Source organism: Harpia harpyja, chromosome 13, assembly GCF_026419915.1.
Source record: "Harpia harpyja isolate bHarHar1 chromosome 13, bHarHar1 primary haplotype, whole genome shotgun sequence".
NCBI lineage: Eukaryota > Metazoa > Chordata > Aves > Accipitriformes > Accipitridae > Harpia > Harpia harpyja.
In genome coordinates, this window is record NC_068952.1 from 29,371,089 (window position 1) to 29,386,617 (window position 15,529).

Below are 15,529 nucleotides of genomic sequence, written 5' to 3' on the forward strand. Positions count from 1 at the left end.
CTGTTTCTGGACACCAGCAGAGGAGACATTAATGGTGCTGTGCTTGGTTGTAATGTTCCTGGCACTGCTATCAAACTCTGCAATTCCTTATTGTTGTTGTCTGGTGAATTTGCATCTCAGCAATACTTGCTTGGCAGAACCCCTTCAGTTGTTTTACTTTCAGGTTTGGTCTTGCTCATTCCCACTATTATAATAGTACATCCTCTTGTGGGTCAAAAGCATCTTCTTCTCTACCATTTCATAAATGCTCTCATCCAAAGTGAAATAGTCAGGAGGAGGAGGCAGATATATTGGTAAGATAAAAGTAAACATTTAATGCCACTATAGTTTGATTTTTTTTTCCAGACATCATATTTTTGACAATGTTTCACACCTCAGATACCACAAAAGGGATATTTTTTAGCCAGCAAACAATAAACTTTACAATTTTAATGGCAAAAGGCTCAATGTATTTGTTGAGCAACTTGGAAATGGCTGTGACTTTCCACATTTTGAACTTGTCCTCATGCTGTTCTTTCTTTTTCTTTTTTTTTTTTCCATAAAATTTAGTTGATAAAATATATATATATCTACTACTGATACATCCTCTTCTGGAATTACCCACTGGTGGGACCAGTGTAAGTTCTGTATCTATCAGTTTGTCTCCTCCTTAGCTCTATTGTATACCACTGTTATAATGAGAAAGAACATAGCCACGGACAGAGTGAAATGGATTTAGCAAACATACACTTCAATGCATAGCACTTAGATAAGCATTTCCAACCATGATGTGTAAATAAATTATAAAATACAAGCAACTCTATAAAACAAGAACATCCTGAGTTTACAAATAAATTATATCCTTCATACATAGAATATGATGTGAATGTTAGTAACCAGCAGTTTCAGCTATGGGAGGGAAAGAAGTAAAACTTAGAAAAGTTAGTATCTATGCATACATAAAACATATATGTATGTGTGCTATATGTAAATACTCACACACATACATATACAATATAGAAGGTGAATACATCCATATCTATATTATAGAGAGAATATGTAATATAGCTGAAACTGCCTCAAGCACCAATTTATTACCATTATTATAAAGTTTGCTCAATACTTAAGTAGGACCACTCAAAGTAAGATGGTTTTGGTTGTGTTTTACTTCCTGTCCTATTTGAAGGTGGTTTGAAATATTATAGACGAATGCTACTATTTCACTTTCAGCACCTCCATTCTTTGCAGAATCATCATGCTCTTTGTGAGCTTCAAAATGTTGCATAAGCGAGCACAAGTCTGCAGTCTGTGAAGCTGGTGGCAAAATCCGTATTGACTTCAATGGGGTTAGGATAAGGGTGCTACATTTTCAAGGGAAACTGATATTTCTTTTTTTTTTAAAGCTTGCTTGAGAAGGAGAAAGAAGAAAAGATAAAGACAATAATAAAATGGTTTATTATGTCCAAGAGCAGGTATGAAAGCTCAGATAACCCTGGGATGAGCGCACAATAAATGCAAGAGATAGAGATTATTAACTTTGCACTGACAAATCATTCACAGTCTTGTTTGCCATAGTTATTTGGAAACCTGTTTCAAATCTTGCGATAGCTAGCAATGGCCAGCCCTGCGTCTCCAAAAACTGCTACGTGTCGCCAATGCAAAAGCCTATGGAGTAACAAAACAAAGACCATGAGGACATCAGGATTAAGCAAAGTATGTCATCCATCAGTGGATTTGAGAAACAGTGCCTCTCTGTACAGTCATCATCCACTCCTATCAGAATTTAGTGATATGAATGCTTTGATCTCTGCGGTGAGCTGGTACATCCCTGATGCTGTGCAACTGTCTCTCCCATATGAACTGGCATCAGAGGGTCGCTCAACCTCTGGTTTTATGAGAATCATATTTGCTTCTGCAATGCAGAAGCTTCAAGTTAGTTACAATTTTAAAGCTACTAGGACTAGACAGAAAGCTTTATCTCATAGGCAGCTGAGAGTCCAGGCTTTCAGTTGATGTAACTATGCTGTATGCCTCATGCATATGCAGAAATTGTTGCATTTAACAGCCATGATTGTAAAATATCTTGCCTTAAATTCATGACACCCTGAAATATAGAGTAGTTCATTTGGATTACTTTTACAGGCTTTAACATTTCAATGACAGCCTCTACAGGGGAACTGCAGCGACTTGGCTTTGTAGGCTGAAGAACATGTGGAAGAAAGGACCTTTTAAAGCAGCTTTCAGAAGTGTTTCAAGCATAAGTTTTCCCTATAGTGTGGCATAAGTCAGCTTCGTCCTAGTAAGTGCAAGAAGTTTTATAGGTACTCCTTGGAGGAGGAAGGGGGAGTGATGTTGTTGCCATTTGTGAACAGCTATGCCACCTCCCCAAAATAACGTGTGAGGGGACTGTCTCTCTCGGGCTGTGTACATACACATTTGTCTGTATGTATATATGCTTTACTTTTACGATTATTTTTAGCTCAGAAAAAAAGATGCAACAAAATCACAAACATTTGCAAAAGGCAATGTTTGTAAAAGAGTCTACATCCTTCAGCTGTCATAAAATTTAAATTCCATGCCACAGGTAATAGTTGCTATTTTAAGACAAACCATATTATCGAGGTAAATGAAAAAAAGGAAAAAAAAAAAACACTTCAAGATGGACTGAGTCTATCCTATGAGCAAGCTTGGGACTTGATGTGCATTACTCCCAGCATCACTCCCAGCTTTCTGCCTCTATAATTGCATGTTCAGAGATGAAAGAAAAAAATACCAGCGTGTATCTTTCATGCTTTTCTGTATATTATCTGCAGCTCTCACTTAGCTTGCTTCGTGTCAGAGGATCATGCCATTGCTCTTTACCAGTTCCTATTTTATGTAGCTGCATCAGAAGTTACGTTGTACGGCAGTGGAAGTCTTCCAAGACTGGATCGAAGCCAGTAGATATTCAGTGATAGCCCTGTGCATGGCCCTTATGCAAAATGAGAGGGTATCAAACAGGTAGGAGGATTCTGTGTTTCTTCAACTGTATAACTAGCAGCACAATAAATACCCAAAGAAATAGCAGGTGGATGAATTTTCCTTTTCCTCACAACGGGGTTTACACTGCTATAACTCTCCTGGCTCTTAACACAATTGTGCCTCAGTTATACCAGCACACGTGAAATGAGAACAGGCCCAGTAAAGACCTAAGAAAGGAGAGCCCGAGTATCGGTTTGCTTCCTTGCCTTTCTGTGAAACAGTATTTCAGATTACTTAGATCTGAATGAATTGACAAGGAATTGTTTTGAGGCAAATACAAGGCATGCATGGCAGGAGAAAAGACACGTGTTGTTATGACAAACGCACCAGGAATTAGGCATCTCCCACACCTTCTAGGATACAACGTGACCCAGCACCCAGTGTCAGCAGGTGTGCGAGCGTGGCTTTCTGCCCACTGCAAGAGCTCACACAGACCCGTGGGATGTCTGAATCCAGATCGCAGCCAAATTCTCCAGTCTAAGGTCTCACTTGAATTTGTGGCAATAAAGCAAGTTCAGTCCCTTGTATAAATAAGGTTCACGTATGCCAAGATGAGCAGTTCTCAAAATGAGGGCCCAAACTGTCCCCCAGCTGCCCATGCCTGAGCACAGCAGTGGGGATGCGGAGCAGTGGTGGTATTCTGCAGCCATTACACAACCCGACAATGAAGCACTGTGATCTCCTGTTACGCGTGTGAACAAAGAATTAACCTTCAAACCTAATTACGTTAACATGTTTCCTACTAAAGCTGTCCCAGGGAAATAAGATTGATTTCTGAATATGCAAATGATTCTGCATTACATTCATGTTGCTCTTGTGTATTTTGGGCAACTTAATGCCTTTTAAAAAAAACAGCATAAAACCAGCATTACGCTGGCAATTGCTTAGAGTGGGACTTCCTGGATGACTTGCAGAAGTTTATGGATCTTCTGTAAAATGCTGGCTACTGTAGACTAAGATCAATTTCATAATAAGGTCCTGATGCTTTTAATTTCCTCTTTTCAAGATATTTGAAGTAAAATAATATTAATTCTGAAGTAAAAAGCTATTATCAACAAGAAAACTTTTCATAGATGTCAAATCTCCACAAATTTTCATTCCCTTTTATGCATTAAGCCACCACAACTCCTAAAAATATAGGGGCAAATTCTGAAATGTACTGACACGAAGTCAAAAAAGAGAAGATGAGTATGGATTTTAGGATATGAATACTAGTATATGATGGGAGTGTTAATGGCTGCTTTAAGTCCTCAGAAATAAAATATTTGTAAGGACTGTGATTCTGCTCAGTTAGTACATAATTTGCAGTATGCCAAATTCATCCTTGGCATAATCCATTTGAATTCAAGAATCAGTTTTGGTCCATTGGGATAAACAAGGCAAACATATGCTCTTACCGTTTAAAATAATGGCTAGATATAAGAACTTTTTGCTATGCTTCCTCATCTACAGAGGTACCAAATCTAGACACAATGAATAATTGAGTTAATGATGCTGAGGAATATTACACATAATAGATATTTTACAATAGCTCTGAAATGTGTCCACTTGATTTATAGAAACATCATGACTTTTGTCTAAGTCCCAGACTATGTGAAAGGGCATCTCTTGTTAATAATGCATTCTGTGCATGCACCATTTGCTAGGATTTCACTTTCTTTCTATCAAGTGTCTGTTTAGTTTTACCGTTCCGCTTGCCATTTACCATCTCACCGCAAGTCCCCAGGGAGCCCAACATGCCCATTTTGGGCTGCTTGTTTTCAGCAGAGGAAGGACAACACGTCCCAATTACTCAATGACCACCTTCCAGCAAATGCATTTTCAGAAATGCTTAAGCTTAAAGAAGGCAACATTTAATTTCATGTCCACAACTTGAAGGGGAGGGGTTGTTCTTCCTTGAATGTGGGGACACAGCCTGGGAGACAGGCTTAAAGCAGTGTCACAGGTGAAAGCGGTACAGGCCTGCCTGGGGATGCAGGCGTGTGAGAGATGGGAGCTGGCTATGAAAGTCTCTCTCCTGTGTGTAGGTGACCTGGCAGCGTGCGTCTGGGGCTCCGTGGGACCAATCCCATAAAGAGAGATGCACTCCATATCCCAAGGGTGCTAGGTCTTCATCCAGCACAAAACTGCAGGGGAGATTCCCATGGCTCTGTGGAGCTGTACTGAATTCATGGAGCTCTGCGGAGAAAAGATGGCCTCAACAGAACCAATATGTAAGAAGTGCTACTGAAATCATTACAAAGAGAAACAAAGCTAGATTGTTTGGGGGTTTTTTTCAGAGGTTTTCTTTGCCTGGAGAAAGAAGAGGAGAGAGATCAGACCTATGTCCTTAATACTTACTTGGAATATGAGTTTCATGATAGGAAAATGCTGTGGAACAGACTAGAAAGCAACTTTCATATAGGACCCTTTTTCCCTCCAAGTAATCCTATAGAATGTAAGAAGGATCTTCTACAAAATCCAGTGACAAGGCTAATAGAACGAATGAGATTTGTTATTACAAGTTGTAGAGTATTAAAAGAAAATAAAACTACATAAATTCTATTTCTTTTTTTTTTTTTAAAAAAGGGGATTTTTTGCAGCTAACCACTAGAAAATCTATCAGTATTTTTGTAGGGTTATTCTTCCATTGGGACTTGCTGCTTGGGATATTGTAAGATGGCGTTAATATGGTGGTGCAGGTAAAAGAAGAGATGCATTTAAGTACAGCAGTAAATTGATGCATATTGAGTATAGGTTAAATGATGCTCTTATTTTCTCACAAGCAACAGGAGGGTAGCACAAGTGTATGTGAGAGGGATTTTTATGAATGGGCTTATTTCAATATAGAAGAAGAAGAAACGTAATTCAACAAAATAATTGTTCATGCCCATATGTAATTAAAATGCAGATTTCGCACATTTCTTTAAGAAACACAAAGGATGTTCCTTCCCACATACTGTTTTGTAGATAAAGAGGCAAACAAGTAGAACATTTGAATGTGCATTGAGGCACAGACCCTTGTCCTTTTGATGTCAATGTGAATTTTGCCATGGCTTCAGTACTGGAGATTTGATAAGGAAAATGCTATAGCCAACATGCTTGAAGTGCTATATCCACTCACTCATGACTCCCATTTATTTCCAGACACGCTGAGCTGAGCAGAGCCTGCAATCCTCAGGTACATCTGTGACTATGGACAGACTGGGCCAGGGACCAAAAGCTGCCAAAACATGTTTTGCAGTGGTATATGTCAAAAAGAGGTGAAGCTAAATTTTATCAGTCATAGTCTCAAGAAAGAAAGACAGAATAAATCACTCATTTTTGGACTGATAAGCATGGGAGCCCTCAGTGTAAAGAGTAATTTTCCAGAAGTTATTAGCACCAGAGAAAGGGGTTAGGATAGAAGTGCCTCCTCATCCATAACTCCAGCCAGTACGAAGCTAAAAATACATGAAAAAGAAAACAGGTTATGGGGGTTGGATCAAATGGAAATGATATTTACTTCACAGTAATGTCACCTCTCCTCTCTCATACATTGCAGAACCTACAGGCTGAGAAAATTACTGTGTCCTCCAGCATATAAGACAGTACAGAAAAATATATAAGCAAACCTTACTCACTGCTAGAAATACTTTTTGTGTCATCTGGGAAAGTTGAATTTCTCTTTGAGTGGCCTTACTCTGGTAACAAGAAAAGACAGTTAACATTTATTCATATGTTGTACTGATTAGGAAATATCTCTACAAACACAAGTTACTTAGAAACAGCAAGTCTCAAAACACCAAGAGAAAAACAAGCTGTAAATACATTTCAAAAGTGTGTTTGTTTTTTTCCTTTTTCTTTTCTTGACTAGCACCATCTGTACACAATAAAGTATGAACATAAATGTTTGGATAATAAAGATTTGCAAGGCACTTGAACAGTTTTTCTGGATAGGTTTTCTTTTAATGAACCTCTCAATGGAAGTCCTACAACCACCTTTCCTCCTCCCTCAGCTAATGCAGGGAAAGAAGTGTCTTCTGCCAGCAGTTCTTATTTACAGACATGTCCTTAAAGGTTCCTCAAAGTGCTGTTTTAGGCTAAGAGAATCAACAACCTTATATCTTCATTTTTCATGCTCGTCCTGTTTTTTTTAATACTACTCTTCTGTATAGTATAGCAAATCTCTCATACACACAGTTGAGACTTGACTCCAACCTTCATCCTCATTCTGTTGTCTTTGGGATGCTGTTCAGAAGGGAAAAGGAGGATGGCAGAGATGCGCATTGAAATTCTCTTGAGGTTCATACTTTATCGGTGTCTAGAGGTGATGTCAAAACAGGTGATCATCATGAGATGGGCCTTGCAGAAGTTGACACGGTTTTCCAAACGCTCAGTCACACATTCCAGGGCCTCCAGGTATTCCAGAGAATCCAGCTCAAATACCTGCTCCAGATCAACTGTGGGAAAGAAAAGACACAGATGGGAAAAGCAGATAAAAGCCAGTGCTGGTTAGTGGGAGAGACAGCGTAATTCAAGTCTTCAAACCCATCAGTAACGTATAGAACATTATCTCTGGCTTGCCATTGTCATTAAAAGTTGCCTTTTCTGTTTAAAGGCTATTAAAATGGCACAGCTGCTTGCTGATAGTGAAAAAGTCTGTTAAGATTGCATTGGATGGTTTTTTGAGTGATATGCTCTGCCATCCTCTCCAGAACTGCAGGTGCCTTTTGCCGCACTCCAACACTGTTAAGCAAATGTTGAATGCTAAGCATGTACTGACTCTCTCACACATTCTGCTGACCAGAAAGAGATTTAAATAGGTGCTGTGCCCTGGAAGGACAAGTCCTTTGCTGAATTCAGAACTCGGAGTTAGAAACCAACCTCCAATCTCTTTGCTCCTCACACCTCTCCCTATTCCATGTGATTCTCACTAGACCTCTCAAGAGTGGCAAGGGAAGGCATACACATCAACCACTCCAACATAGGTGCCCATATGCTGCCAGAGACCAGCTGGCAGCAGCTTCCATGGAAGCTGAGTGTGAGATACGTTGGCTGAGCCAGCACCTCCCATCTTATCTGGTCCCTGAGGTCTGTGCCGTCCTTGAGGCTTTCTGCATTTATCACACTGGAATCAGAAGCAAAGGCATCACACAGTAAGCGGACGGCAATGTATGGCAAATTCTCTGCTCCCTTTAAATCCGTCCTTTCTACCTCTCTTCCTTAACAGCATTCCTGAAACATACACTGTGGTTGTTTTGCAGGGTGTACCAATCTAGTGTTAACTTATGGCAGCTGTCAAAGGAAGAGTTAGGATGCTCTAAGAGAACACACCAGCCGACCTCCTTTTGCCACCTGCAATTATCCTAAATAAATTGAAAAAAATTTTTTTTTCTAGAACTCTTTGACATGAACTCATCTGATTACTAATACTAAAAATTGTTGTAGCATTACTGCAGTACTCTTTATCTTTTTTCCTTTGAGGTGTTGAGGTCCTTTATCATTTGAATGTGAATGCCCTTTAAGCTCTCTGAACTTTACACATCTATAGTTATAAAAAATGGGCCAAATTCATTTCTCATGTAAGCCCACTGGTGCCAAGGGACAAGTTTGCTCCACAGTGTTATTTTGCGGTAGAAGAACAGATTTATAATATTGCGCGTATGTCTGAGTGATCTGAGGCCAAAAAAAAAAATATCTCATTTTCAGGAGCTGTGGACTGAAACGCGTGAATGCTAATCTACCAATGGCAATATTCACCACTACAATGCTGTACCATTTCAACATTCAGCTCTCAGGCAAAAAAGGATTGTTCAGTTCTACTGTCAACATTTAATAAGAATTATAGCGACTAGTTCTAGAAATACAGTCAATCTAAAAGTTGCCCTTAGGTCATATGTCAGTTCATTTTAGTTTACAAACACAGTAGCTCACATCTCATTCTTAACAAACATTTCTGCTCCCCTCCATCCCCCCATTAAATAAACCAAAGGGCACCTATGAGTCTAGGCAATGAAATGATGTCCTTACATTCGCTGAGCCATTTATTAGGATCCAGCATCAGGTACTGTTTGGTCACCTCCAGTTCTCTCATTAACCACTCATACTTGGCCTTGACCTCAGCAATTCTCTGCTGGCGATGCTCCAGGATTTTCAGCTTGGCATTGAAACATATCACCTCCTGCCAACCAGGAAAAAGGAGCAGGGAAGGAATAGGTGAAGAGGAGAAGAAATACCCAGATCCATTCAGTCAAATGATCTTCTAATCAATAATACTAACAATGAGCCATTTACTCTGGAAATATATGAATCACTGCATGAAATCATCCATCATCTGTTTTATTTTTATTGCTTTTGTTTGGGTTTGATGCTTTCCATCAGTGAGCTTTGAAGACTTTGCAATGATAGTTAATAATAAACCATAATAATTAATAACAGGCAGCATCTTGAAATCAGATTAACTGTAGCAAAACATTTCTGGCTTTTGTCACTGGAAGTTTGGCTAAGAAAATCTAAGCTCTTGGGAGAAGGAAATCCATGGCTTGCTGTATTAAAATCCTAAATACATCTTTGTGCTTGGTGCATGAGAAATGCAGTAGTCATATTATAAAATAAGAGAACTGGTAGCAATATAAAATTTAAAACATCCTTAAACAAAGGGAATATGTTATGAAAAGCTCTAGCAATTCACAATCATTAATAAAGAAGATATATTTTCTGTAAAGATATGGGGCACAGTAACAGCACAGGGTGCAGTGCTGTCTGGAGACACCCAGCCTGGCCTCGCATGACTTCTGTGGGGTGGCAGCCATCAAGAAGTGCAGTAAATGAGCCCATGGTGAGGGCTGTGCTGCCCTTGCTAGTGTGGGAGCAGTCCCAATACCAGAACTATCCTCCTCCAAGACTGTGTGAAGGTCTCAACACTATTCTGTCTTCTGCTCTGTAGACAAATCTGCTGTGTGGGTGAAGTGCAGTGGAAACCCCACCCCAACAAGTGATGTTTTTCTCCATACAAAATCATATCAGAGAACAACATCACAAACAGCCTAACCAAGTGGAAGGGGCTAGGAAGAAAAAGTGCCTTAAAATAATAATAAAGTCTACATCCACAGCTACTCTAAAATTGGTGCTATTCCACCAACTTCAGATACTCTTCCCAACCATACCTCTCAAGAGCTGACCTTTACAATTCCCTGATCTTTTAGTAAATTTGGAGGCCTGAGGTTGGCAGGAACAACTTTGTTAGAGAGAAGACATTAGCTATCCTAAAAACAATACCATCAAAGTACTTCAGGCACCATTGGTGCCTTGAAAGACATATGTGACAAGATGCTGAAGCACAGGAACCACCAAAACTGTAAGCTAGGGGCAAAAATGCAAGGTACCAATGTCTGTTAGCTGCTGCAGAAGAAGACATAACTTAGGTCATAACTGCTCTTAAACGAGATAATAGGTTTTGCTGCCTGTTGAACTAACCATATAAAATACTACACATTTTTGACTGCACAATCTGAATTCCCCCTCTTACACCCTCCAGGAGGAGGGAGACAGATTACATGGATTGCACTCACCTTGCTGTCCCCAACTCGTCGCCGCTGGAGCCTCTCCACATCATCTATCTCATAGACTTTGATCTCAAAGGGCTCCCCCAGCCCCCTCTGCCCACTTCGCAGGGGCCCATCCACCCAGCGGACCCCAGGGCTGTTGGCAGGCTTCCTTGCTGGGGAAGCGGTATCAAGTGATAAAGCTGGAATAAGCCTCCGTCTCTGTGAACCTGCGAATGCAGAAAGTGCCATTTCATGTTAGCACAGTTATTGCCTCTCCTTTCTGCTCCATCTGCAGAGATGTTTACAAACTATACATAGTCAGCCTTCTTACACACAGAAGAAAATGGAGTGAAAAACCCCAGGAGGCCATGGAAGTTGGGGTGAGCTGTAGCTGCAATGTGCTGTACCCACTCATCATAGTCGGATCCTCACATGTTCTTTGGTGCCTGACTCCAGGATTTGATCCTCAGAGGGCATACGTACCCTAAAGTTTCCAGAGCTTGTGCCTGCTTCCCTTTGCTCAGGTCTCGGTGTGTACAGGTATGCCAGTGAAGGACCAGAGCAGCAGGTTGGAACTGGTCTAGCTTTGCCTTCCTATCTCTTTACTGGTACTGGCTCTTACAGCCTAAGGACAAGCATTATACAGCCTCTGCATAGACCATCTCCAGGGGAGGTGTGGGTTTGGTTTTTTTAATCACAGCACAAAAAGCACTTTGATACCCAAGTTCTTTTACTATGCTGGAGTTGAGTGCCAGTATACCACCACCTAGTCCCTTGCATAATGCCACTGTAGGCTGGGTAGAGCAGTAAAAAAACTAGAGGGGCCAAAACACCTGCAGTAAGTACACCTGAGCTTGGTGGTTGCCACCAGAGTTGCACTAGCCTTGTCTCTGTTCAGTAGAAAATTCTTCTAAAACATTTCCCACTTATGCACTTACTGCAGCACTGGTGATGGGCAAGAAAGCAGCAAGAACGATGGGCTGGCAGAAGAATTAGTCACTGTGTCTGCTTTAATACCAGTGCTCATGCACACCCATCCTGCTTTATAATACCAGCACAGCAGATGGGAGCACTGCAATAGCTGAAAATGTATGATGGTTGATAAAGCCTATGCTATACGGACATCATCTGCCATGTGAGTTGCCAAGTCAGGGCCTAAGGTAAAGCAAGGAAGAAAAAGTACGTCACTGGCCTGATGGCAGCGGTAAGGAAGCTGAGCATATGGTTTGTTGGGAGAAAGAACAGACACACACAAAAAAGAAAAACAACTGGTTACATTTCCTTGCTTTGTTTAGTACAATCAGAGCTATGTCTGGGTTTAAAAAAAAAAATAATTTTGTAGCTGACAACTCCTGCAGGGTCTCCCCTAGAAGACAGCAGGAGTAGAAGGGATGGAAGAAACCAAAACCAAAAGCTGGAGCCAGCAAGTTTGAATGAAACTATTAACTGACTCCCTTGGCTGCAAGAACAAAACTGATGCCAGCAGGGAAGGGATGCAGAATGATCATGCAGGTTTTATTTTAAAAACAAGATAAAATCATTTAGAGGAATCCCCAGCACTACATTTATTGAAACTTGAATGTAAATAGCTTCAACATGTCTGCCAATTTGGTGCTTCAATGAAAGCCAAACCCGCCCCAGAAAAGAAAAATATCTATTGATTGCCTAGTTTTGGGATTCGCAAGTAACAAAGCATTGTCTAGTTTCATTCATGGGAATCTGTTTCTCTGCTGACTTTGCAAACTATCACATCTTATCCCATTGATTTCTGAGTGCAGCAGTCTGTGCTAGAAACCAGCAGTTAGTAACCAGTAATTAACCTGTAAATGCTAGCTCTAAAATGGATGAGAACGGTCTATCTTGCTGTCTATCTGGAAAGCCTAGTGTACAGAGCTTTTATTTGAATGCATCTGAGATAATTCTATGCAAGAAAAGGAGAGCACAGCCAAGGCGGATAGACAGGGAGCTCTACAAGGCCCCTTTATACCAAATGGCCTAAGAACTGGACTGCCCATCCTGTGACACCTGTCATAGTTGTATTTACTACTCAAACCGCAGCCCAGCAAAAAAACCCATGCCAGAACAAATGAAGCCTTACAAATACCAGCAAGAAGGAGTTATTTTACACCTGTGGTACCAGTCAGTGGGAGTGAATGTCAGCATTCACTTACCTTGAATGCATTTCAGTTAATCTCTACATTACACTGCCTGATCAAGGGACTAATCAGATCTTGATAAAAGGAAAAGCAAGACCTGACCCATTACCATAGCTAAAAAGTGACAACAACAATAAAGACACAGTTTGGGAAGACCACAACAAACTGCAGTGCTAAGGGTAACTCGTCAGCAATGCTAGAGAAAGGCAGCCAAATGGTGAGAGCAGCTGCTTACTTGAAGGGAGGTGAGACAGGGTGACGGACTATTAAATTTTGTTACATGCAGGGAGAGATTCTGCAATGGGCTCAGCCCCTCCTGGAAAACGGGCCCTCCACTTGCTTAGATGTGAAGGGCACTGAGTACATCCCTAGTGTCACTCAAGACAAACAGGATTTAGGTAATAAATGTTTTTTTAAATACTTTTTAGGCTTTTGGCCATGGTGTCTCACAGGAGCAGTCCTTAAAATTTTGTCTGAGTGTAAAAGCAATCTCTTTCCTATCTTTGCTGCTCATCAACTTTCAGAGCCAGCAGCACTTAGAAGCACCAGATCTGACCTCCTGTGTAATGCAGCCAAGTGCTGCTAATTCTTTTTACTTTGTGCCCCGCATTGATGGTCACATCTCCTTTCCCGCCATGCCTACGGACTAGCTCTAGCATTTCAAGGAAGCAGCGGAGCAGACTGGAAATTCCTTCTGTCCAGCTCTCCCATGCATGGCTGAACTATGACTAAGGTAATGCCTTTTTCTGTGGTGTTTGATTTTCTTCCTTTTTTCTTCCATCTTTCTTTTTTCCCCACTGTGGCTGTTAACACCACCTTCTCATGTAATGGGGCACTTTTAAACCATCCCTGCTGGAAGAACTGCCTCTCCGACCAGAGCCAAAGCCCAGGCCTGAGACACTTGGGGGATGGCTCTGATTCACCTTGCCACGAGAACAGCATCAGGCTCTTATCTGGAGGAAAGCAAAACAGATGTCACTAGGGCTTGAATTACAGGGATGATGGTAAATGCTTTTGCATTTAGTTCCCATTCATATCCATTTGGCTCAATGAGAAACAGAAGCCTGTGGTCTGGAAGGAGGGCTCCAACCTAAGGCTCCAACTAATAGCGCTTATCCCTCGGAGAAGAGGCAGCAGAAACTACGGTAGCAGCAGGAGACATGCTAACATGAGCTCATTATGTTTTTCTAGCCAGAGCTCGCACCTGGATAGCCTGTGGGTTATCACAAAGCGAGGCTGCCAGCTCTCGGTGCACCAGGGCAATGCGGCAGGGCAAAGCCACCTGAGGCAGGCAGACTTGCTGCCATCTGCCCAGGGGCTCCTGCGGGACGCGGAGGCTGCCTGCGCAAGTCTCCCTGCCCTATCACAGTGGGTACGTCCATGCATGAGGCAGAGGAGAAAGAGAAAGAGGGATGTCTTTTTATCTGAGCCTTGAATGCTGACTCAGGATGATTTATCTGAGGTTTAGAGCACTTTGGGGAGAAATGAAATGAAAGATCTGCATCTTTGCAGTGAGGCAAAACCGAATCTAGTCTATTCTAAACACGCACTGATTAATAGGCTGCTTATTAGCGCAGGTACAGAAAATAATGGTGTCTTTTGACAGGAGACTCCTGCCACTGACCTCTCCATTTAGCCTCTGTTTTTTCTGATTTCACCCTAATTGGGATCAGTAACGAGATACAGGCAAAGCAGAGCTTCAGGGTGAGTGTCACAAAGCAGCTGACAGCTTGATCATCCGTATCCACACGCAGACACAACAATTAAATTGTTAAAATGAATAGTTTTGCATTTACATAGAAAATACCCATTTGAAGTCCCAAATTTATTGGGAGCACTTGATGGGGTTAGGATCTCATAAATTTTGACTGTATAATAAATAAAATGCTTTGTAGGAATTACAGCACATCACTCCTCTACTTCCCTGCACACATCTTATGAAGGCAGTGATCAGCCAGGGAGCTCAGCAGGAGCAGCTCCCGGCAGGTCCCTCCCGCCTCTGCCCCATGAGCTGGGACTGGGGGAGCGCCCACCCTGCCCAGCACCTCAGCAAACCAGCTGACCCTCCCGCCACGTAAGTGGGATGCATTCCTCCATTAAAAAAGAGAAATTTATACCAAAAATCGATCTGAAAGAAATCCTGTAAGCTGAAGCCAGGACAGAATAATGACACTTTCATTTATGACCATACAACATGTAAAGCAACATGCCATTTGCTAAATGTCTCAGAGGATATGTTGTTCACTTAGTTTGAATTTATCCACACTCAGAATAACCCCTCTTGAGCCTAGCTTGAGTATGAATAATCAGACTATGACATAGCCTTGAAAATGCACAGAATACAAGATTTGCTTTTGCAACAGATCTGTTGCTCTACCTTGAGTTATAGGTTAAGGTTTGGCCAGGTTAAAAGATAAGGGGAGTTACGCAGCAGTGAGGGTGTGCAGTGTGAAAGCAGATCTGACTGAAGAGTGGCACTGACGCTACAACATACTTCAGCAAAGGTAAGTCCAGCGAAGCCTTCAGGTGTCAGAAACACAGACCAAGCCAGCTAGGTATGTAAGGGAAACTTTAAGGATAAGAAGACTCATTGACCTCAGCAAAATTGCCCCACTGCATAAGGATGTGTGCTCATAAAAGTATGTGTTGACCAGGGCAGAAACTATAAGAGGTCTGGTTTTGCTTAAGAAATGTGTATTTCGGAGTGTTCCCCTTAGATTTCTTTCCAAGCACACATTCCAGACTGAGCATCTTTTCTGTGAAAAAGGTAAAGGCAAAAAGTATAAATGCAAAATCTTCATGAAAAGAAGCCTGATGCATATCTCTTCAGAGGATACATCTGAATGGGATGCAAAACAACTGCTA

The 15,529-nt window shown here is 41.4% G+C and overlaps 1 protein-coding gene across 1 annotated transcript in view; it reads right to left on the minus strand.

Moving 5' to 3' along the window:
* Window positions 1–288: 288 nt before the first annotated feature.
* The window catches only part of KIF26B (kinesin family member 26B), a 317,496-nt gene continuing 302,255 nt past the window's right edge, over window positions 289–15,529 (minus strand). Inside the window, exons 13-15 of the mRNA XM_052806304.1 lie at window positions 10,533–10,735; window positions 8,992–9,142; window positions 289–7,421 (exon numbers count right to left, since the gene is read on the minus strand). Coding sequence (XP_052662264.1) covers window positions 7,273–7,421; window positions 8,992–9,142; window positions 10,533–10,735 — 503 coding nt within the window. The 3' untranslated portion in view covers window positions 289–7,272. The remainder of the gene's footprint in view (window positions 7,422–8,991; window positions 9,143–10,532; window positions 10,736–15,529) is intronic.